Source organism: Procambarus clarkii, chromosome 54 (assembly GCF_040958095.1).
Source record: "Procambarus clarkii isolate CNS0578487 chromosome 54, FALCON_Pclarkii_2.0, whole genome shotgun sequence".
Taxonomy (NCBI): domain Eukaryota; kingdom Metazoa; phylum Arthropoda; class Malacostraca; order Decapoda; family Cambaridae; genus Procambarus; species Procambarus clarkii.
The window spans coordinates 21,417,941-21,442,069 of record NC_091203.1 but is presented as its reverse complement, the minus strand read 5'-3'; the positions used below and the strand labels follow the sequence as shown (position 1 = coordinate 21,442,069).

The window sequence follows — 24,129 nt, the reverse complement described above, 5'->3', positions numbered from 1 at the left end:
CTACACTTTACTGTCAGACTCCACACTTTACTGTCAGACTCTACACTTTACTGCCAGACTCCACACTTTACTGCTAGACTCTACACTTTACTGTCAGACACTACACTTTACTGCCAGACTCTACACTTTACTGCCAGACTCTACACTTTACTGCCAGACTCTACACTTTACTGCTAGACTCTACACTTTACTGCCAGACTCTACACTTTACTGCCAGACTCTACACTTTACTGTCAGACTCTACACTTTACTGCCAGACTCTACACTTTACTGAAAGACTCTACACTTTACTGCCAGACTCTACACTTTACTGTCAGACTCTACACTTTACTGCCAGACTCTACACTTTACTGTCAGACTCTACACTTTACTGCCAAGCTCTACACTTTACTTCCAGACTCCCCACTTTACTGCCAGACTCTACACTTTACTGCCAGACTCCACACTTTACTGCCAGACTCTACACTTTACTGCCAGACTCCACACTTTACTGCCAGACTCTACACTTTACTGCCAGACTCTACACTTTACTGCCAGACTCTACACTTTACTGCCAGACTCCACACTTTACTGCCAGACTCTACACTTTACTGCTAGACTCTACACTTTACTGCCAGACTCTACACTTTACTGCCAGACTCTACACTTTACTGCCAGACTCTACACTTTACTGCCAGACTCTACACTTTACTGTCAGACTCTACACTTTACTGCCAAGCTCTACACTTTACTTCCAGACTCCACACTTTACTGTCAGACTCTACACTTTACTGCCAGACTCTACACTTTACTGTCAGACTCTACACTTTACTGCCAGACTCTACACTTTACTGTCAGACTCTACACTTTACTGCCAGACTCCACACTTTACTGCCAGACTCCACACTTTACTGTCAGACTCTACACTTTACTGCCAGACTCTACACTTTACTGCCAGACTCTACACTTTACTGCCAGACTCTACACTTTACTGTCAGACTCTACACTTTACTGCCAGACTCCACACTTTACTGCCAGACTCCACACTTTACTGACAGACTCCACACTTTACTGCTAGACTTCACACTTTACTGCTAGACTCCACACTTTACCGCCAGACTCCACACTTTACCGCCAGACTCCACACTTTACTGTCAGACTCCACACTTTACCGCCAGACTTTACACTTTACTGCCAGACTTTACACTTCACTACAGTCTTACAAACTTTATCATGGAACTCAACAATTTTGTGCATGAGAAACTTTCAAGCAGGAAAACGAACCTTCCTCTAATGATATATTGTAACGACGGGCCAAGACATTGTAAATAAAACATCTGTTTTGATTTTGATATGAAATATAAGCGATTCGGTATATCTGAATTGACATACTTTTACAATTACAATTATACAATTACGGACCCCGCAAGCTGGAGTCCGTAATTGTTGACTTAGAGAACATTGTATTAAATGTTAAAGCTTTGTAGGGTAAGCAGGCGATGAGTCACAATAACGTGGCTGAAGTATGTTAACCAGACCACACACTAGAAGGTGAAGGGACGACGATGTTTCGGTCCGTCCTGGACCATTCATAATCGACTTGAAAATGGTCCAGAACGGACCGAAACGTCCTGTTAAAGGCGGTGATCTCTGCACCCGTTCCTACCACTCTTATCTCTCATATCATATGTTTAATGTTACTGATAATATTTTCCTTGATGTGAAAATCAATTGGAGTAATGCGGAGGATTCGAACCCTCGACTTGTGTTACTCCCAAGCCGCGCACCTTACCACTGTACCACGACAGGGTATAAGTTATTCATCCTGGGAGGCGGCTTGGGAGTATTCATGTCGAGGGTTCGAGCCGCCGCTTGGCTCTACTTAACTCTATCATTTATATATATCGGGTTAGGTGGCTGAGCGGACAGAACACTGGACGCGTGATCCTGTGGTCCCGGGTTCGATCCCGGGCGGCGACGAGAAACAACGGGCAGAGTTTCTATTACCCTGATGCCCCTGTTACCTAGCAGTAAATAGGTACCTGGGAGCTAGTCAGCTGTCACGGGTTGCTTCGTGGGGGTGGAGGCCTGGTCGAGGACCGGGCCGCGGGGACACTAAGCCCCGAAATCATCTCAAGATAACCTCAAGATAGTGTGATTTCCTTGTGTGTTTCTCAGTGGTGGTGGCCGGTAGCCAGCCCGTTATCAGATCAATACTTTCCCAAATAATCATAAATCTAAATTCATTCAGTTAACAGATGTTGTTGTTGGCTCTGACTTGTTTAAATAGTTTCAAAAGTTTGTTTACATCACCTGTGTTAATACCTGTCATCTACCTGAAGACGTTGAACCTGTCATCTACCTGAAGACGTTGAGCAACCTGTCATCTACCTGAAGACGCTGAACAACCTGTCATCTACCTGACGACGTTGAACAACCTGTCATCTACCTGAAGACGTTGAACAACCTGTCATCTACCTGAAGACGTTGAACAACCTGTCATCTACCTGAAGACGTTGAACAACCTATCATCTACCTGAAGACGTTGAACCTGTCATCTACCTGAAGACGCTGAACAACCTGTCATCTACCTGAAGACGTTGAACAACCTGTCATCTACCTGAAGACGTTGAACAACCTGTCATCTACCTGAAGACGCTGAACAACCTGTCATCTACCTGAAGACGCTGAACAACCTGTCATCTACCTGAAGACGTTGAACAACCTGTCATCTACCTGAAGACGTTGAACAACCTGTCATCTACCTGAAGACGTTGAACAACCTGTCATCTACCTGAAGACGTTGAACAACCTGTCATCTACCTGAAGACGTTGAACAACCTGTCATCTACCTGAAGACGTTGAACAACCTGTCATCTACCTGAAGACGTTGAACAACCTGTCATCTACCTGAAGACGTTGAACAACCTGTCATCTACCTGAAGACGTTGAACCTGTCATCTACCTGAAGACGTTGAACAACCTGTCATCTACCTGAAGACGTTGAACAACCTGTCATCTACCTGAAGACGTTGAACAACCTGTCATCTATCTGAAGACGTTGAACAACCTGTCATCTACCTGAAGACGTTGAACAACCTGTCATCTACCTGAAGACGTTGAACAACCTGTCATCTACCTGAAGACGTTGAGCAACCTGTCATCTACCTGAAGACGTTGAACAGCGAGAGGTTCATTAATCTCTCATTGTACTGAAGGACATGAATAATGTAACGCCGTCTCCTGAGGTGAAGGTCTCACTATTGATCCGGATCTCTCAGTCTGAGTTAAATCGTTTTTGAGAGATTAATCGGTTAATCGATTAATTTGAGGAGGACAAGTCTCACTTATTGAGACTTTGTCTCCCTCAAATTAATCTTCCATGTAATCCCTTAATGATCCTTGTTTCCCATCTCGTTGCTTGCTTCTGCAACATTGATCAACTTTTCGTTGTTTGCCAACAACATTGAGAACACTGTATTCCTTCGTTGGCTTATATGCAGATTGGGTCACGAAGCAGGCTTATATTTATTATTTTCTACCACAGACGTGGCCAGACATTTACAATGCTAACCAGCATATATATATACATTTTCTTCTGTCCTCCATGGACAGGGTGAGAGATCTGTTAAACATTTAGTTCAGGGATTTATTGAACAATGAACTATAGAAGGGAAGCAATCTATGGCTGCCTCCAGAAACTCCTCTTCGTTTGAAAGTCATATTTTTTCCGTTCCAATCAAATCCTGCATAGTTAAAGACCCCAACTATGCACACATCACTGATAACATTGTTTATCACCAACGTCTTGAGTGTCCAGAGTGAAAGCTATATACTGCTGTTGTTGCGAGTTCCTAGATGTCCTCAACCGATTCTACAAAAAATAATTTCGTTGTGACTTTTGGTCCTGGGAAGCAGAACGGATCCTCGCTGATGTCCACCAAACAATATTTAGGTATCAGGTTTGACTGAGTTTGTTTACCTCTGGCCAAGTCGGTGGAAGGTCTGCCTTGAAACATAGAGCGGCAAAGCTCGATTTCCTAATGTCAAAGCGAACGAAATTGCATTAATATATTTTGAGAGGGCTGGAACGCAAACACTACCTGAATTTCAATATACGTTTGAAATTCCACACAGAAGAGGCAGCTTGCTGGGGAACGAGTTTCACTTCTCAATAAATAGTTCCTAAACAGTAAATACAGAATCTGATAGTGAACTGTGATGAGCTCAGACACAGTCAGCAGTGATGATAACGAGCGAGATAAAAGTGATGGTGTAAAGTGAGGAGGCCTACAGTAAAGTGTGAAGTGGTTCAGTAAAGTGTGCAGTGGTTCAGTAAAGTTTGGAGTGGTTCATTAAAGTGTGTAGTGGTGCAGTAAGGTGTGGAGTGGTTCAGTAAAGTGTGGAGTGGTTCAGTAAGGTGTGGAGTGGTTCAGTAAAGTGTGGAGTGGTTCAATAAAGTGTGGAGTGATTCAGTAAGGTGTGGAGTGGTTCAGTAAAGTGTGGAGTGGTTCAATAAAGTGTGGAGTGGTTCAGTAAGGTGTGGAGTGGTTCAGTAAGGTGTGGAGTGGTTCAGTAAGGTGTGGAGTGGTTCAATAAAGTGTGGAGTGGTTCAATAAAGTGTGGAGTGGTGCATGCAAAAGTTCAAAGGTCAAAGGTGCCATGCATAAGGTCAATGAAATCGAACGGATTCTATATTTAATTCTCTCCTGAGGTCAAAGTTGGGGTCCCACGAGCAGTGACAAGCAGCCAGTGCTGAACCCGAGCTCACAGTGACTACAGCGGACAATACAGGCTCCTACAAGTCAGAATCTTAATTCGATCGCACGAGAAAGTTCGTAAATGTGTTCGAATAGAGTTCGAAACACTGATCACCATAATTCAGATCAGAGGTCATGAGTCGGGTCAACAGTCAAAATGCATGATTGACAGGTGACCTCAAATGGTCATTACACCCTTAACTATTGTCTTAGTCAGGTAGTAATCAATCCAATTGCATTCAAGAATCTATTATCTTCAAGATTTAATATAAAACAAACCCATTACATATATTTTGGAAGGGAACTATCGGAAGAGAGCGCCAAGCCATTACGACTATATAGCACTGGGAAGGGGTCAGGATAAGGATTTGGGATGGGACGGTGGGAAAGGAATGGTGTCCAGCCATTTGCGGATGGTCGGGGATTGAACGTCGACCTGCATGAAGCGAGGCCGTCGCTCTACCGTCCACCCCAAGTGGTTGGTAGATATTTTGTAATTTACGTAGGTTTTCGTCAATGTTTATATATATATATATATATATATATATATATATATATATATATATATATATATATATTATATATATATATATATATATATATATATATATATATATATATATATATATATATATATATATATATATATATATATATATATATATATATATATATATACACACAATGTTATTATGCCTGATTTATGATTTTCATAATTGTGATTGTGTAATTGTATTTAAAGGTTTACAATTAGCAATATTTACACCTGAGTTTACACTAGTAAACCCATTTACAAGACACAGGTCGCGGAGGTAAACAGCAGCTGGAGTTAACTGCCTGTAATTAAACCCACACGAGGCAACGAGCTCGTCCAGGAAAAGTATCCCTTAACGGTAAACAGTTTACGGTAAACTGCGCGTAAATCGCTAATGTATAAAGTGGCAGGGAATTATGGGAATTAAAAAGGAAAGGTTTAACAGTGAGAATAACGAACACAGGGGAATAACGGAGAGCACTGGAATAACGGAGATATATAAGCAGTAACGGTATAACTCGATAATAAGGAAGAACATAGGGGTATGGGGGGGGGGTGATGAAGAACATGGGAATGATGAAGAACACAGGGAAATATGAAAGAACACAGATGTTCTATTGCAAAATAACGAACCACAAAGGTGTTCGTTGCTTAATTTACGCATATGTTTGACAGTGTTCATGGACCGCCCTGGACCGTTCATGGACCGCCCTGAACCACCCTAGACCGTTCATGGACCGCCCTGGGCCGTCCTAGACCGTTCATGGACCGCCCTGGACCGTCCTAGACCGTTCATGGACCGCCCTGGACCGTTCATGGACCGCCCTGAACCGCCCTGGACCACCCTAAACCGTTCATGGACCGCCCTGGACCGTTCATGGACCGCCCTGGTTGATACCTGGTTGATGGGGTTCTGGGAGTTGTTCTACTGCCCAAGCCCGGCCCGAGGCCAGGCTTGACTTGTGAGAGTTTGGTCCACCAGGCTGTTGCTTGGAGCGGCCCGCAGGCCCACATATACCTGCTTGATGGGGTTCTGGGAGTTCTTCTACTGCCCAAGCCCGGCCCGAGGCCAGGCTTGACTTGTGAGAGTTTGGTCCACCAGGCTGTTGCTTGGAGCGGCCCGCAGGCCCACATATACCTGGTTGATGGGGTTCTGGGAGTTCTTCTACTGCCCAAGCCCGGCCCGAGGCCAGGCTTGACTTGTGAGAGTTTGGTCCACCAGGCTGTTGCTTGGAGCGGCCCGCAGGCCCACATATACCTGGTTGATGGGGTTCTGGGAGTTCTTCTACTCCCCAAGCCCGGCCCGAGGCCAGGCTTGACTTGTGAGAGTTTGGTCCACCAGGCTGTTGCTTGGAGCGGCCCGCAGGCCCACATATACCTGCTTGATGGGGTTCTGGGAGTTCTTCTACTGCCCAAGCCCGGCCCGAGGCCAGGCTTGACTTGTGAGAGTTTGGTCCACCAGGCTGTTGCTTGGAGCGGCCCGCAGGCCCACATATACCTGGTTGATGGGGTTCTGGGAGTTCTTCTACTCCCCAAGCCCGGCCCGAGGCCAGGCTTGACTTGTGAGAGTTTGGTCCACCAGGCTGTTGCTTGGAGCGGTCCGCAGGCCCACATATACCTGGTTGATGGGGTTCTGGGAGTTCTTCTACTGCCCAAGCCCGGCCCGAGGCCAGGCTTGACTTGTGAGAGTTTGATCCACCAGGCTGTTGCTTGGAGATGCCCGCAGGCCCACATATCCACCACAGCCCGGTTGGTCCGGCACTCCCTGGAGGAATAAATCTAGTTTCCTCTTGAAAATGTCCACGGTTGTTCCGGCAATATTTCTTATGCTTGCTGGGAGGACGTTGAACAACCGCGGACCTCTGATGTTTATACAGTGTTCTCTGATTGTGCCTATGGCACCTCTGCTCTTCACTGGACCTCTGATGTTTATACAGTGTTCTCTGATTGTGCCTATGGCACCCCTGCTCTTCTCTGGACCTCTAATGTTTATACAGTGTTCTCTGATTGTGCCTATGGCACCTCTGCTCTTCACTGGTTCTATTCTGCATTTTCTTCCATATCGTTCACTCCAGTACGTTGTTATTTTACTGTGTAGATTTGGTACTTGGCCCTCCAGTATCTTCCAGGTGTATATTATTTGGTATCTCTCTCGTCTTCTTTCTAGTGAGTACATTTGGAGAGCTTTGAGACGATCCCAATAATTTAGGTGCTTTATTGCGTCTATGCGTGCCGTATATGTTCTCTGTATTCCCTCTATGCCCTGGACCGCCCTGGACCGTTCATGGACCGCCCTGGACCGTTCATGGACCGCCCTGGACCGTTCATGGACCGCGCTGGACCGTTCATGGACCGCCCTGGACCGCTATGGCCCGCTATGGACCGTTTTATCACGAAACTCACTAATCAAAACATAAAATCAGTATCGTAAACATAATTTAACATATAACTGCCCACGAAGGTAAAGAGATACATTGATAACAGCCAATTTAACACATATTTCTTCAATCATGTCATCTGTATGTTTGATATATTTGGGATTCAGCGTTTTTGTCAGCTGGTCATCGAGTCCCACACACACACATATATATATGTTGTGTGAGGGTAAAAACCCGGGTATTGGACGTATCTGCACCTTTGATGTGAGTTATGCATCAAAGGCACTCTTCTGTTTCACTTTGTTTCCCCTCTGCATCTCTCTCTCTCTGTCTTGTTCTCCATTTCTCTCTCCCTCTATCTCTCTCTCTCTCTCTCTCTCCCTCTCTCTCTCTCTCTCTCTCTCTCCCTCTATCTATCTCTCTCTCTCTCTCTGTTTCCCCTCGCATTAACTTGAATATTATGATCTCCCTTAGATTCGTTCGTCATATCTCTCATCTGTCGAGAAATCACAGCTTTCACTAAGAGGTTTGATATATATATATATATATATATATATATATATATATATATATATATATATATATATATATATATATATATATATATATATATATATATATATATATATATATATATATATATATATATATATATATATATATATATGTTTAGAGAGGTTGAATCAGGCACCTCCGACAACGCCCTGAATAACTTACTCTATTCCCGTAACTTGACATGCGCAAAGTTGGACGCTAGTTCCAAAGTTCCCTTCTGAGAGCCCTTGTCAACAACACGGCCAATCACTCCCCGGACTCTGCCTTCTGGGAAGACCCTAAGGCGGCCCTCCTGATGGACATCTGATTCCTGGCAGTCTTTAACACGCTCCGGGGACGCTAAAGGGGATTGATTTTCTCGCTTCCAAGAAGTGAGCAGCGGTGAGGTCTTGCTTTAATCTTTCTGGACCAGTGAGTTCTTGACTTAATCTGTTTAGATCAGTGAGTTCTTGGTTTAATCTGTTTGGATCAGTGAGTTTTTGGCTTAATCTGTTTGGATCAGTAAGTTCTTGGTTTAATCTGTCTGGACCAATGAGGTCTTGACTTAATCTGTTAGATCAGTGAGTTCTTGGTTTAATCTGTTTAGATCAGTAAGTTCTTGGTTTAATCTGTTTGGATCAGTGAGTTCTTGGTTTAATCTGTTTGGATCAATGAGTTCTTGGTTTAATCTGTTTGGATCAGTGAGTTCTTGGTTTAATCTGTTTAGATCAGTGAGTTCTTGACTTAATCTGTTTAGATCAGTGAGTTCTTGACTTAATCTGTTTGGATCAGTGAATTCTTGACTTAATCTGTCTGGACCAGTGAGCTCTTGGTTTAATCTGTTTGGATCAGTGAGTTCTTGACTTAATCTGTTTGCATCAGTGAATTCTTGACTTAATCTGTTTGGATCAGTGAATTCTTGACTTAATCTGTTTGGATCAGTGAGTTCTTGACTTAATCTGTTTAGATCAGTGAGTTCTTGACTTAATCTGTCTGAACCAGTGAGTTCTTGGTTTAATCTGTTTGGATCAGTGAATTCTAGACTTAATCTGTTTGGATCAGTGAGTTCTTGACTTAATCTGTCTGCACCAGTGAGGTCTTGGTTTAATCTGTTTAGATCAGTAAGTTCTTGGTTTAATCTGTATAGATCAGTGAGTTCTAGACTTAATCAGTTTTATTTTAAAAATTAATAATAAATTATTAATGATTAAAAATCATAAATATATTATTAATGAAGTTAACATTACGTTAACCTCGTATAACCGAGGCCTCGAGGAGTGACGTCACGTCACACCAAGTGACGGCTTATTCTCATTGGCCCACACCCCAGGCGACCAGCCAATAACATTTCCAACTTCCCTTGAGACCTGGGGCCAGATTCACGAAGCAGTTACGCAAGCACTTACGAACCTGTCCATCTTTTCTCAATCTTTGGCGGCTTTGTTTACAATTATTAAACAGTTAATGAGCTCCGAAGCACCAGGAGGCTGTTTATAACAATAACAACAGTTGATTGGCAAGTTTTCATGCTTGTAAACTGTTTAATAAATGTAACCAAAGCCGTCAAAGATTGAGGAAAGATGTACACGTTCGTAAGTGCTTGCGTAACTGCTTCGTGAATCTGGCCCCAGGTTCGTAAGTGCTTGCGTAACTGCTTTGTGAATCTGGGCTTGGTGTCTTCACTTCCGGTTTCTTTTGCGCGGGTAAAGCTTCTTTGTGAATCTGGGCGCAACACTTCAACACGAAGTGTACCGCTTCACCACAAAGTGTACCGCTTCAACACAAAGTGTACCAAATCAATACAAAGTTTACAGCTTCAACACAGAGTGTACAGCTTCAACACAGAGTGTACAGCTTCAACACAAAGTGTACCGCTTCAACACAAAGTGTACCGCTTCAACACAGAGCGTACAGCTTCAACACAGAGTGTACCGCTTCACCACAAAGTGTACCAAATCAATACAAAGTTTACAGCTTCAACACAGAGTGTACAGCTTCAACACAGAGTGTACAGCTTCAACACAAAGTGTACCGCTTCAACACAAAGTGTACCGCTTCAACACAGAGCGTACAGCTTCAACACAGAGTGTACCGCTTCACCACAAAGTGTACAGCTTCACCACAAAGTGTACCGCTTCAACACAAAGTGTACCGCTTCACCACAAAGTGTACCGCTTCACCACAAAGTGTACCGCTTCACCACAAAGTGTACCGCTTCACCACAAAGTGTACAGCTTCACCACAATGTGTACAGCTTCACCACAAAGTGTACCGCTTCACCACAAAGTGTACAGCTTCACCACAAAGTGTACCGCTTCAACACAAAGTGTACAGCTTCACCACAAAGTGTACCGCTTCAACACAAAGTGTACAGCTTCACCACAAAGTGTACCGCTTCACCACAAAGTGTACAGCTTCACCACAAAGTGTACCGCTTCAACACAAAGTGTACCGCTTCACCACAAAGTGTACCGCTTCACCACAAAGTGTACCGCTTCACCACAAAGTGTACAGCTTCACCACAATGTGTACAGCTTCACCACAAAGTGTACCGCTTCACCACAGAGTGTACCGCTTCACCGCAGAGTGTACCGCTTCAACACCTTCATCACATCCAGTAATAAGTCTAGAGCACCCAGCACTGAGGTATTTCCTCTCTAATGAGAGCTTAATTGGTTGTTTTCTCAGCTTATGGGAGAAGGACCTTGGATATTCCTTAAGATTTTCTTGGAAAAGTGTATGATATTTTGATGTGGGGGGGCGGGGGGGCGGGGGGGGGGGGGAAGGGGGGGGACTGAGACAGAGAGTTCTTCAAGTAGTTTCCGTTCGTCAGCGAAGCTGCGATTGGTGGATTCATGAGCTTCGAATGAGTAGTTTGCAGCAATGGATGAGAAGATCTAAACTAGTTAATGATTCTATTGTTTCCTGTCAATGATTCGTTGATCTTACCTGTCACGGGATAGACACCTGTCTAATTTATGATTTAATAAACGAGAAATATGATTTCGGAGGGTTTAAACGCTCCTCCTGGGGGAAAATAATTGTAATATAAGGATTATAAGGGATAATATATGAGTCTGCTCTATATTCTTAGTTGTGGGGAAATAGAGCGAGAGGAGTAACTCATAGTGTAGAGTAAATGCTCTACACTATAGAGGGAAGTCGGGCAGCAAGTTGTAGTGGAGACCTCAATGTTCCTCTAGAGCTGAGTGGCATATATATATATATATATATATATATATATATATATATATATATATATATATATATATATATATATATATATATATATATATATATATATATATACATATATATATATATATATATATATATATATATATATATATATATATATATATATATATATATATATATATATATATATTTTGGTAACAGTCTTTCTTGTAAACATATGTTGTTGAATATGACCGAAAAGGTTTAGATTAATAATTCTAACACGAATCTTCTCAATATTTTGTATGTTTTCTTCACTGTCGAGGGTAGTTGAAAAATTAACTCTTCAAAGTTCATTTTCCCATCTATATAAAAGTTCATATAAGTCGTCTTATAGTCAATTTTATGATTTGTTGACCAGACCACACACTAGAAGGTGAAGGGACGACGACGTTTTGGTCCGTCCTGGACCATTCTCGATACTTCAGCCTCGTTATTGTGACTCATTGCCTGATTTTTTATGATTTCTGAACTTATTTCACGTTCAATTGTGTATTGCAGGAAATTTTCAAATGTTGTTCCACATGAACAAACCCACAAGGGCCGTGACGAGGATTCGAACCTACGTCCAAGAGGATCCCAGACGCTGCCTGAATCGACTGAGCTACGACATGGTCAAAAGAATTGATCCTCTCGGACGTAGGTTCGAATCCTCCTCACGGCCCTTATGGATTTGTTCATTTGATGCATCAGGCTATTGTGATTTCTGTGTGTAATGCTGTTCCACATTCCGGTGAGTAAACAGCTTATCTGTGATTCCTGATAAGGGGCCAGGACAGGGCCCTGAGGGTCCCTGTCCCTGTCCCTGTTGGGGAGTCGGTCGGCCGAGCGGACAGCACACTGGAATTGTGATCCTGTGGTCCCGGGTTCGATCCCGGGCGCCGGCGAGAAACAATGGGCAGAGTTTCTTTCACCCTATGCCCCTGTTACCTAGCAGTAAAATAGGTACCTGGGTGTTAGTCAACTGTCACGGGCTGTTTCCTGGGGGTGGAGGCCTGGTCGAGGACCGGGCCGCGGGGACACTAAAGCCCCGAAATCATCTCAAGATAACCTCAAGATAACCTCCCTCTGCACCGGAATATGATAACCTATATACACACCATTAGATTCCCTTGGTATTTCCTACCAAGGTATTTCCTTGGTATTTCCTATTTGGTATCATCCTAGTCTATAAAACAAATCCACAAGGGCCGTGATGAGGGCTCGAACCTGCGCACGGGAGGTTCCAAACAATTCACAGCTCTTGTGGATTTGTTCATTTGATAGAAATCACAATAGTGGAATATATGTGTGTATCCAAATCCATATATCTAACCAATCTCTTGTAAGTCACAGAATCTTGTCCCCAATCGTTTCCACTTCGAACACGAGTGTGAGGAACACTCTGTAATAGAACACCAGTGTGAGGAACACTCTGTAATAGAACACCAGTGTGAGGAACACTCTGTAATAGAACACCAGTGTGAGAGAACACACTACACGAGGCCTCACCTTGTACATTGAGAGCCACGGGACGGGACAGCTTGGGCCGGGTGTTCACTTGGCATTCGTACACACCCGAGTCGTTCCTCAGGGCGGCTGCCACCTCCAGTGTGTACGAAGAGGTGTTGTTGTCGATGTTCACCTGTGGGAGGAGAGTGACAGGTGAGTCAGGCAGGTGAAGCTGTATGGTGAGTCAGGCAGGTGAAGCTGTATGGTGAGTCAGGCAGGTGAAGCTGTATAGTGAGTCAGGCAGGTGAAGCTGTATGGTGAGACAGCCAGGTGAAGCTGTATGGTGAGTCAGGCAGGTGAAGCTGTATGGTGAGTCAGGCAGGTGAAGCTGTATGGTGAGTCAGGCAGGTGAAGCTGTATGGTGAGTCAGGCAGGTGAAGCTGTATGGTGAGTCAGGCAGGTGAAGCTGTATGATGAGTCAGGCAGGTGAAGCTGTATGGTAAGTCAGACAGGTAAACCTAGTAAGTCAGGCAGGTGAAGCTGTATGGTGAGTCAGGCAGGTGAAGCTGTATGGTGAGTCAGGCAGGTGAAGCTGTATGGTGAGTCAGGCAGGTGAAGCTGTATGGTGAGTCAGGCAGGTGAACCTGTATAATGAGTCAGACAGGTAAACCTAGTGAATCAGGCAGGTGAACCCAACGACTCAAGAAAGTGAACTTAATGACTCAGGACGGTGAACCAGGTGATTCAAAGTACCTAATTGGCTAAGAAATACTAATTACCTTGAACCTGTCGTCTGAGGTGAAGGTGAGCTCATTAGCTGAGATGACGTGAAGATCTCGCTGACGGATCCATGACACCTGGATAAATATAATTCATATATAAACATATATTTACATTTTTTACATATAGCCAATGTAAACTGATAAATTAAATTCTGATTTCGTTCGTTTAATAAATTTTTCGAAAATTGTTCTGAAGATTTGGAAGCTTCTCAAGACTATCTTTGAGACAATCAGGTCGATGATAAGATGAAATAAAAAAGATACATTAAAGTATTTATACAAAACAATGTATTACGAAAAGGTATTGGTAAACATTCAGCTGATAACACTCTTGAAATACCTTGAGAGACGTTGGAACAGCCATGAGCAATCATGGTGACTGACAGAGTACTTGACTTAAAGAGAATATATATATATATATATATATATATATATATATATATATATATATATATATATATATATATATATATATATATATATATATATATATATATAAATATATATATATATATAAATATATATATATATATATATATATATATATATATATATATATATATATATATATATATATATATATATATATATATATATATATATATATATATATATATATATATATATATATATATATATATATATATACCACAGGATCTTCACTACAGAGCAAAGGGTCTCTCCAAGGGCTCGAAGTCTATCACTACCTCTTAAATACTCAGCATTGACACACGTACAGGATTGTTGTATGAAGTGATTGGGTGTTGTATAGAGCGGTTGTGTGTTGATTGTTGTATAAAGTTGATAAAGTTGTATAAAGTCCACTGCGGGCTCACCATAGCCCGTGCTACTTGCCCCGCTCCTGTGGCAGGTAAGTCCACTACGGGCTCACCATAGCCCGTGCTACTTGCCCCGCTCCTGTGGCAGGTAAGTCCACTACGGGCTCACAATAGCCCGTGCTACTTGCCCCGCTCCTGTGCCAGGTAAGTCCACTACGGGCTCACCATAGCCCGTGCTACTTGACCCGCTCCTGTGTCAGGTAAGTCCACTACGGGCTCACCATAGCCCGTGCTACTTGCCCCGCTCCTGTGCCAGGTAAGTCCACTACGGGCTCACCATAGCCCGTGCTACTTGCCCCGCTCCTGTGCCAGGTAAGTCCACTACGGGCTCACCATAGCCCGTGCTACTTGACCCGCTCCTGTGTCAGGTAAGTCCACTACGGGCTCACCATAGCCCGTGCTACTTGCCCCGCTCCTGTAACAGGTAAGTTCACTACGGGCTCAACATAGCCCGTGCTACTTGCCCCGCTCCTGTGCCAGGTAAGTCCACTACGGGCTCACCATAGCCCGTGCTACTTGCCCCGCTCCTGTGCCAGGTAAGTCCACTACGGGCTCACCATAGCCCGTGCTACTTGACCCGCTCCTGTGCCAGGTAAGTCCACTACGGGCTCACCATAGCCCGTGTTACTTGCCCTGCTCCTGTGCCAGGTAAGTCCACTACGGGCTCACCATAGCCCGTGCTACTTGCCCCGCTCCTGTGCCAGGTAAGTCCACTACGGGCTCACCATAGCCCGTGCTACTTGCCCCGCTCCTGTGCCAGGTAAGTCCACTACGGGCTCACCATAGCCCGTGCTACTTGCCCCGCTCCTGTAACAGGTAAGTCCACTACGGGCTCACCATAGCCCGTGCTACTTGCCCCGCTCCTGTGGCAGGTAAGTCCACTACGGGCTCACAATAGCCCGTGCTACTTGCCCCGCTCCTGTGCCAGGTAAGTCCACTACGGGCTCACCATAGCCCGTGCTACTTGACCCGCTCCTGTGTCAGGTAAGTCCACTACGGGCTCACCATAGCCCGTGCTACTTGCCCCGCTCCTGTGCCAGGTAAGTCCACTACGGGCTCACCATAGCCCGTGCTACTTGCCCCGCTCCTGTGCCAGGTAAGTCCACTACGGGCTCACCATAGCCCGTGCTACTTGACCCGCTCCTGCGTCAGGTAAGTCCACTACGGGCTCACCATAGCCCGTGCTACTTGCCCCGCTAATGTGGCAGGTAAGTCCACTACGGGCTCACCACAGCCCGTGCTACTTGCCCCGCTCCTGTAACAGGTAAGTTCACTACGGGCTCAACATAGCCCGTGCTACTTGCCCCGCTCCTGTGCCAGGTAAGTCCACTACGGGCTCACCATAGCCCGTGCTACTTGCCCCGCTCCTGTGCCAGGTAAGTCCACTACGGGCTCACCATAGCCCGTGCTACTTGACCCGCTCCTGTGCCAGGTAAGTCCACTACGGGCTCACCATAGCCCGTGTTACTTGCCCTGCTCCTGTGCCAGGTAAGTCCACTACGGGCTCACCATAGCCCGTGCTACTTGCCCCGCTCCTGTGCCAGGTAAGTCCACTACGGGCTCACCATAGCCCGTGCTACTTGCCCCGCTCCTGTGCCAGGTAAGTCCACTACGGGCTCACCATAGCCCGTGCTACTTGCCCCGCTCCTGTAACAGGTAAGTCCACTACGGGCTCAACATAGCCCGCGCTACTTGACCCGCTCCTGTGCCAGGTAAGTCCACTACGGGCTCACCATAGCCCGTGCTACTTGCCCCACTCCTGTGCCAGGTAAGTCCACTACGGGCTCACCATAGCCCGTGCTACTTGCCCCGCTCCTGTGCCAGGTAAGTCCACTACGGGCTCACCATAGCCCGTGCTACTTGCCCCGCTCCTGTGCCAGGTAAGTCCACTACGGGCTCACCATAGCCCGTGCTACTTGTCCCGCTCCTGTGCCAGGTAAGTTCACTACGGGCTCGCCATAGCCCGTGCTACTTGGAACTTGTTCCGAGTAGCTGAATCTATAACAACAACATTGTAATGGCCACAACAAGGAAGGTCCTGAAACAACAACAATTGTACCACAGAGATGGTGTTGTACACAAGTCGTGTGTGTAGTCGGGGACACAGAAAGTGTTCCACGAAGCTGTGAGTGAAGGAACAAGTGCCGCCACACAGACTAAGTGACTCAAGTGCCTTAGATACTTTAAGAACTGAGATCACAGCTGCCACTCTCCCTTCCTCCCTCTTAAACCACTTTAATCCCAATCTTGCCTGCCACTTACCGACCTGTCCCTGAGCTTAGTAACGACACACAGACTCTTACCGACCTGTCCCTGAGCTTGGTAACGACACAGGGACACTTACCGACCTGCCCCTGAGCTTGGTAACGACACAAAGACACTTACCGACCTGCCCCTGAGCTTGGTAACGACACAAAGACACTTACCGACCTGTCCCTGAGCTTGGTAACGACACAGGGACACTTACCGACCTGCCCCTGAGCTTGGTAACGTCACAGGGACACTTACCGACCTGCCCCTGAGCTTGGTAACGTCACATAGACACTTACCGACCTGCCCCTGAGCTTAGTAACGTCACAGGGACACTTACCGACCTGTCCCTGAGCTTGGTAACGACACAGGGACACTTACCGACCAGTCCCTGAGCTTGGTAACGACACACAGACACTTACTGACCTGTCCCTGAGCTTGGTAACGACACACAGACACTTACCGACCTGTCCCTGAGCTTGGTAACGTCACAGGGACACTTACCGACCTGCCCCTGAGCTTGGTAACGTCACATAGACACTTACCGACCTGCCCCTGAGCTTAGTAACGTCACAGGGACACTTACCGACCTGTCCCTGAGCTTGGTAACGACACAGGGACACTTACCGACCTGTCCCTGAGCTTGGTAACGACACACAGACACTTACCGACCTGTCCCTGAGCTTGGTAACGTCACATAGACACTTACCGACCTGCCCCTGAGCTTGGTAACGACACAGGGACACTTACCGACCTGTCCCTGAGCTTAGTAACGACACAGGGGCACTTACCGACCTGTCCCTGAGCTTGGTAACGACACAGGGACACTTACCGACCTGTCCCTGAGCTTGGTAACGACACAGGGACACTTACCGACCTGCCCCTGAGCTTGGTAACGACACAGAGACACTTACCGACCTTTCCCTGAGCTTAGTAACGACACAGGGGCACTTACCGACCTGTCCCTGAGCTTGGTAACGACACACGGACACTTACCGACCTGTCACTGAGCTTGGTAACGACACAGGGACACTTACCGACCTGTCCCTGAGCTTAGTAACGACACAAGGACACTTACCGACCTGTCCCTGAGCTTGGTAACGACACACAGACACTTACCGACCTGCCCCTGAGCTTGGAAACGTCACATAGACACTTACCGACCTGCCCCTGAGCTTGGTAACGTCACACAGACACGTACCGACCTGCCCCTGAGCTTGGTAACGAGACACAGACACTTACCGACCTGTCCCTGAGCTTAGTAACGACACACAGACACTTACCGACCGGTCCCTGAGATTGGTAACGACACACAGACACTTACCGACCTGTCCCTGAGCTTGGTAACGACACACAGACACTTACCGACCTGCCCCTGAGCTTGGTAACGAGACACAGACACTTACCGACCTGTCCCTGAGCTTAGTAACGACACACAGACACTTACTGACCTGTACCTGAGCTTGGTAACGACACACAGACACTTACCGACCTGCCCCTGAGCTTGGTAACGAGACACAGACACTTACCGACCTGTCCCTGAGCTTGGTAACGACACACAGACACTTACCGACCTGTCCCTGAGCTTGGTAACGTCACAGGGACACTTACCGACCTGCCCCTGAGCTTGGTAACGTCACATAGACACTTACCGACCTGCCCCTGAGCTTGGTAACGTCACACAGACACTTACCGACCTGCCCCTGAGCTTGGTAACGACACACAGACACTTACCGACCTGCCCCTGAGCTTGGTAACGAGACACAGACACTTACCGACCTGTCCCTGAGCTTGGTAACGACTCATGGACACTTACCGACCTGCCCCTGAGCTTGGTAACGTCACATAGACACTTACCGACCTGCCCCTGAGCTTAGTAACGTCACAGGGACACTTACCGACCTGTCCCTGAGCTTGGTAACGACAGAGGGACACTTACCGACCTGTCCCTGAGCTTGGTAACGACACACAGACGCTTACCGACCTGTCCCTGAGCTTGGTAACGACACACAGACACTTACCGACCTGTCCCTGAGCTTGGTAACGTCACATAGACACTTACCGACCTGCCCCTGAGCTTGGTAACGACACAGGGACACTTACCGACCTGTCCCTGAGCTTGGTAACGACACAGGGACACTTACCGACCTGTCCCTGAGCTTGGTAACGACACAGGGACACTTACCGACCTGCCCCTGAGCTTGGTAACGACACAGAGACACTTACCGACCTGTCCCTGAGCTTAGTAACGACACAGGGGCACTTACCGACCTGTCCCTGAGCTTGGTAACGACACAGGGACACTTACCGACCTGTCACTGAGCTTGGTAACGACACAGGGACACTTACCGACCTGTCCCTGAGGTTAGTAACGACACAGGGGCACTTACCGACCTGCCCCTGAGCTTGGTAACGAGACACAGACACTTACCGACCTGTCCCTGAGCTTGGTAACGACACAGGGACACTTAGCGACCTGCCCCTGAGCTTAGTAACGTCACAGGGACACTTACCGACCTGCCCCTGAGCTTAGTAACGTCACAGGGACACTTACCGACCTGTCCCTGAGCATGGTAACGACACACAGACACTTACCGACCTGCCCCTGAGCTTAGTAACGTCACAGGAACACTTACCGACCTGCCCCTGAGCTTAGTAACGACACAGGGACATTTACCGACCTGTCCCTGAGCTTGGTAACGACACACAGACACTTACCGACCTGCCCCCGAGCTTGGTAACGTCACATAGACACTTACCGATCTGCCCCTGAGCTTAGTAACGACACACAGACACTTACCGACCTGTCCCTGAGCTTGGTAACGACACACAGACACTTACCGACCTGTCCCTGAGCTTGGTAACGACACACAGACACTTACCGACCTGCCCCTGAGCTTGGTAACGAGACACAGACACTTACCGACCTGTCCCTGAGCTTAGTAACGACACACAGACACTTACCGACCTGTCCCTGAGCTTGGTAACGACACACAGACACTTACCGACCTGCCCCTGAGCTTGGTAACGAGACACAGACACTTACCGACCTGTCCCTGAGCTTGGTAACGACACACAGACACTTACCGACCTGTTCCTGAGCTTGGTAACGTCACAGGGACACTTACCGACCTGCCCCTGAGCTTGGTAACGTCACATAGACACTTACCGACCTGCCCCTGAGCTTGGTAACGTCACACAGACACTTACCAACCTGCCCCTGAGCTTGGTAACGACACACAGACACTTACCGACCTGCCCCTGAGCTTGGTAACGAGACACAGACACTTACCGACCTGTCCCTGAGCTTGGTAACGACTCATGGACACTTACCGACCTGTCCCTGAGCTTGGTAACGACACACAGACACTTACCGACCTGCCCCTGAGCTTGGTAACGAGACACAGACACTTACCGACCTGTCCCTGAGCTTGGTATCGACTCATGGACACTTACCGACCTGCCCCTGAGCTTAGTAACGACACAGGGACACTTACCGACCTGACCCTGAGCTTAGTAACGACACAGGGACACTTACCGACCTGCCCCTGAGCTTGGTAACGACACACAGACACTTACCGACCTGCCCCTGAGCTTGGTAACGAGACACAGACACTTACCGACCTGTCCCTGAGCTTGGTAACGACACAGGGACACTTACCGACCTGCCCCTGAGCTTGGTAACGAGACACAGACATTTACAGACCTGTCCCTGAGCTTGGTAACGAGACACAGACACTTACCGACCTGCCCCTGAGCTTGGTAACGAGACACAGACACTTACCGACCTGCCCCTGAGCTTGGTAACGACACAGGGACACTTACCGACCTGTCCCTGAGCTTGGTAACGACACAGGGACACTTACCGACCTGTCCCTGAGCTTGGTAACGAGACACAGACACTTACCGACCTGCCCCTGAGCTTGGTAACGAGACACAGACACTTACCGACCTGCCCCTGAGCTTGGTAACGAGACACAGACACTTACCGACCTGCCCCTGAGCTTGGTAACGAGACACAGACACTTACCGACCTGTCGCTGAAATTGGTAACGACACAGGGACACTTACCGACCTGCCCCTGAGCTTAGTAACGTCACAGGGACACTTACCGACCTGCCCCTGAGCTTAGTAACGACACAGGGACACTTACCGTCCTGTCCCTGAGCTTGGTAACGACACACAGACACTTACCGACCTGCCTTTGAGCTTGGTAACGTCACATAGACACTTACCGACCTGTCCCTGAGCTTGGTAAAGTCACACAGACACTTACCGACCTGCCCCTGAGCTTGGTAACGACACAGGGACACTTACCGACCTGCCCCTGAGCTTAGTAACGTCACAGGGACACTTACCGACCTGCCCCTGAGCTTGGTAACGACACAGGGACACTTACCGACCTGCCCCTGAGCTTGGTAACGACACAGGGACACTTACCGACCTGCCCCTGAGCTTGGTAACGACTCATGGACACTTACCGACCTGTCCCTGAGCTTGGTAACGACACAGGGACACTTACCGACCTGTCCCTGAGCTTAGTAACGACACAGGGACACTTACCGACCTGTCCCTGAGCTTGGTAACGAGACACAGACACTTACCGACCTGCCACTGAGCTTTGTAACGAGACACAGACACTTACCGACCTGCCCCTGAGCTTGGTAACGAGACACAGACACTTACCGACCTGCCCCTGAGCTTGGTAACGACACAGGGACACTTACCGACCTGCCCCTGAGCTTAGTAACGTCACAGGGACACTTACCGACCTGCCCCTGAGCTTAGTAACGTCACAGGGACACTTACCGACCTGTCCCTGAGCTTGGTAACGACACAGGGACACTTACCGACCTGCCCCTGAGCTTAGTAACGACACAGGGACACTTACCGACCTGCCCCTGAGCTTGGTAACGACACACAGAAACTTCCCGACCTGCCCCTGAGCTTAGTAACGACACAGGGACACTTACCGACCTGCCCCTGAGCTTAGTAACGACACAGGGACACTTACCGACCTGTCCCTGAGCTTGGTAACGACACACAGACACTTACCGACCTGCCCCTGAGCTTGGTAACGACACACAGACACTTACCGACCTGCCCCTGAGCTTAGTAACGTCACACGGACACTTACCGACCTGCCCCTGAGCTTAGTAACGACACAGGGACACTTACCGACCTGTCCCTGTGCTTGGTAACGACACACAGACACTTACCGACCTGCCCCTGAGCTTGGTAACGACACACAGACACTTACCGACCTGCCCCTGAGCTTAGTAACGTCACAGGGACACTTACCGACCTGCCCCTGAGCTTAGTAACGACACACAGACACTTACCGACCAGCCCCTGAGCTTAGTAACGACATAGGGACACTTACTGACCAGCCCCTGAGCTTAGTAACGTCACATGGACACTTACCGACCTGCCCCTGAGCTTGGTAACGTCACATAGACACTTACCGACCAGCCCCTGAGCTTAGTAACGACACATAAACACTTACCGACCTGTCCCTGAGCTTGGTAACGACATAGGGACACTTAATGACCAGCCCCTGAGCTTAGTAACAACACAGGGACACTTACCGACCTGCCACTGAGCTTGGTAACGACACACAGACACTTACCGACCTGCCCCTGAGCTTAGTAACGACATACGGACACTTACTGACCAGCCCCTGAGCTTAGTAACAACACAGGGACACTTACCGACCTGCCCCTGAGCTTGGTAACGACACACAGACACTTACCGATCTGCCCCTGAGCTTGGTAACGACACAGGGACACTTACCGACCTGCCCCTGAGCTTGGTAAGGACACATAAACACTTACCGACCTGCCCCTGAGCTCAGTAACGAAACATAGACACTTACCGACCTGCCCCTGAGCTTGGTAACTACACACAGACACTTACCGACCTGCCCCTGAGCTTGGTAACGACACACAGACACTTACCGACCTGCCCCTGATCTTGGTAACGACACATAGACACTTACCGACCTGCCCCTGAGCTTGGTAACGACACAGGGCCACTTTCCGACCTGCCCCTGAGCTTAGTAACAACACATAGGCACTTACCGACCTGCCCCTGAGCTTGGTAACGACACAGGGACACTTACCGACCTGCCCCTGAGCTTGGTAACGACACAGGGACACTTACCGACCTGCCCCTGAGCTTAGTAACAACACATAGGCACTTACCGACCTGTCCCTGAGCTTGGTAACGACACAGGGACACTTACCGACCTGCCCCTGAGCTTAGTAACGTCACAGGGACACTTACCGACCTGCCCCTGAGCTTGGTAACGACACAGGGAAGGGCGGCGGGCTCCCCTTCCATAACTGTAATGTTGTTGGCTAGAGTCTCGTCAAACTCTGGCGGGCTCCAGCTCCCGGCCACCTTCTTGTTTTTGCCGCCTGAGAGAGAGAGAGAGAGAGACCTTAGACGTATGCATGTCCCTGGAAACACAAATCGAAACTGTCTCTATTTTCCGCTTGTTACAACTTGTAATAAAGTTGTTACATCTTGGCTTAACGTGTTTATGAAGTATTAGAACGTTGTTACAACTTGTTATATTGGTTGTTATAACTGGTTAGGAAGTGTTAAAACTTGTTCGAACGTTGTACCAACGTCGTAGTTTCGGTGTGTGTTTAGCGGCGTCAGTCTTGGTCGTACAGGCAACTGTCGTACCTTGTACTTTGTGACACATGATGCGAATAAGTTTGTTGATTTTATGTCTGTGTAAAGTGATTTTGTAGAAAAAAGTGGTTTGTAAAGTGGTTTTAAGTGTGTAAAGTCTCCCGTAAGTGGTTTGAACATTTGCTAATAATATTAGTATTGGTCATGTCTTATCACAGACATTATAATATATATATATATATATATATATATATATTATATATATATATATATATATATATATATATATATATATATATATATATATATATATATATATATATATTCATATATAAATTGATTTATATTGAGCGATTTACTTGGGATTTAAACATAAATCTGACACTTTAGCCAAATATAATAACATTCAATAAAGTATATTTAAAGCGAAAACCATTTATGACCTCAGGGAAAAAAACGTAACGCTAACATTCACAACAGCTTAGTTGCACGGAAAACTTCTGGACCATTTAACATATTAAACATATTGTCTCCATAGGGCAGAGGAAGCCATTGGCCGCATGTTTAGTGAGGAGAGATGCAGCAGTCTGCCGCCAAGTTGACAGTGTCAGTGTCTTGCCACTGTTGACAGTGCTTTCTCACTGTTGACAGTGCTTTCTACTGCTGACAGTGCTTTCTCACTGCTGACAGTGCTTTCTACTGCTGACAGTGCTTTCTCACTGCTGACAGTGCTTTCTCACTGCTGACAGTGCTTTCTCACTG

General features: G+C 47.2%; 1 protein-coding gene across 1 annotated transcript in view; it reads right to left on the bottom strand.

Annotated features, from left to right (window-relative positions):
- The window catches only part of LOC138352558 (zwei Ig domain protein zig-8-like), a 155,658-nt gene that overhangs the window by 34,416 nt on the left and 97,113 nt on the right, over positions 1–24,129 (bottom strand). Inside the window, exons 3-5 of the mRNA XM_069305048.1 lie at positions 23,011–23,144; positions 13,634–13,711; positions 12,915–13,047 (exon numbers count right to left, since the gene is read on the bottom strand). Of these exons, the coding sequence (XP_069161149.1) occupies positions 12,915–13,047; positions 13,634–13,711; positions 23,011–23,144 (345 nt within the window). The remainder of the gene's footprint in view (positions 1–12,914; positions 13,048–13,633; positions 13,712–23,010; positions 23,145–24,129) is intronic.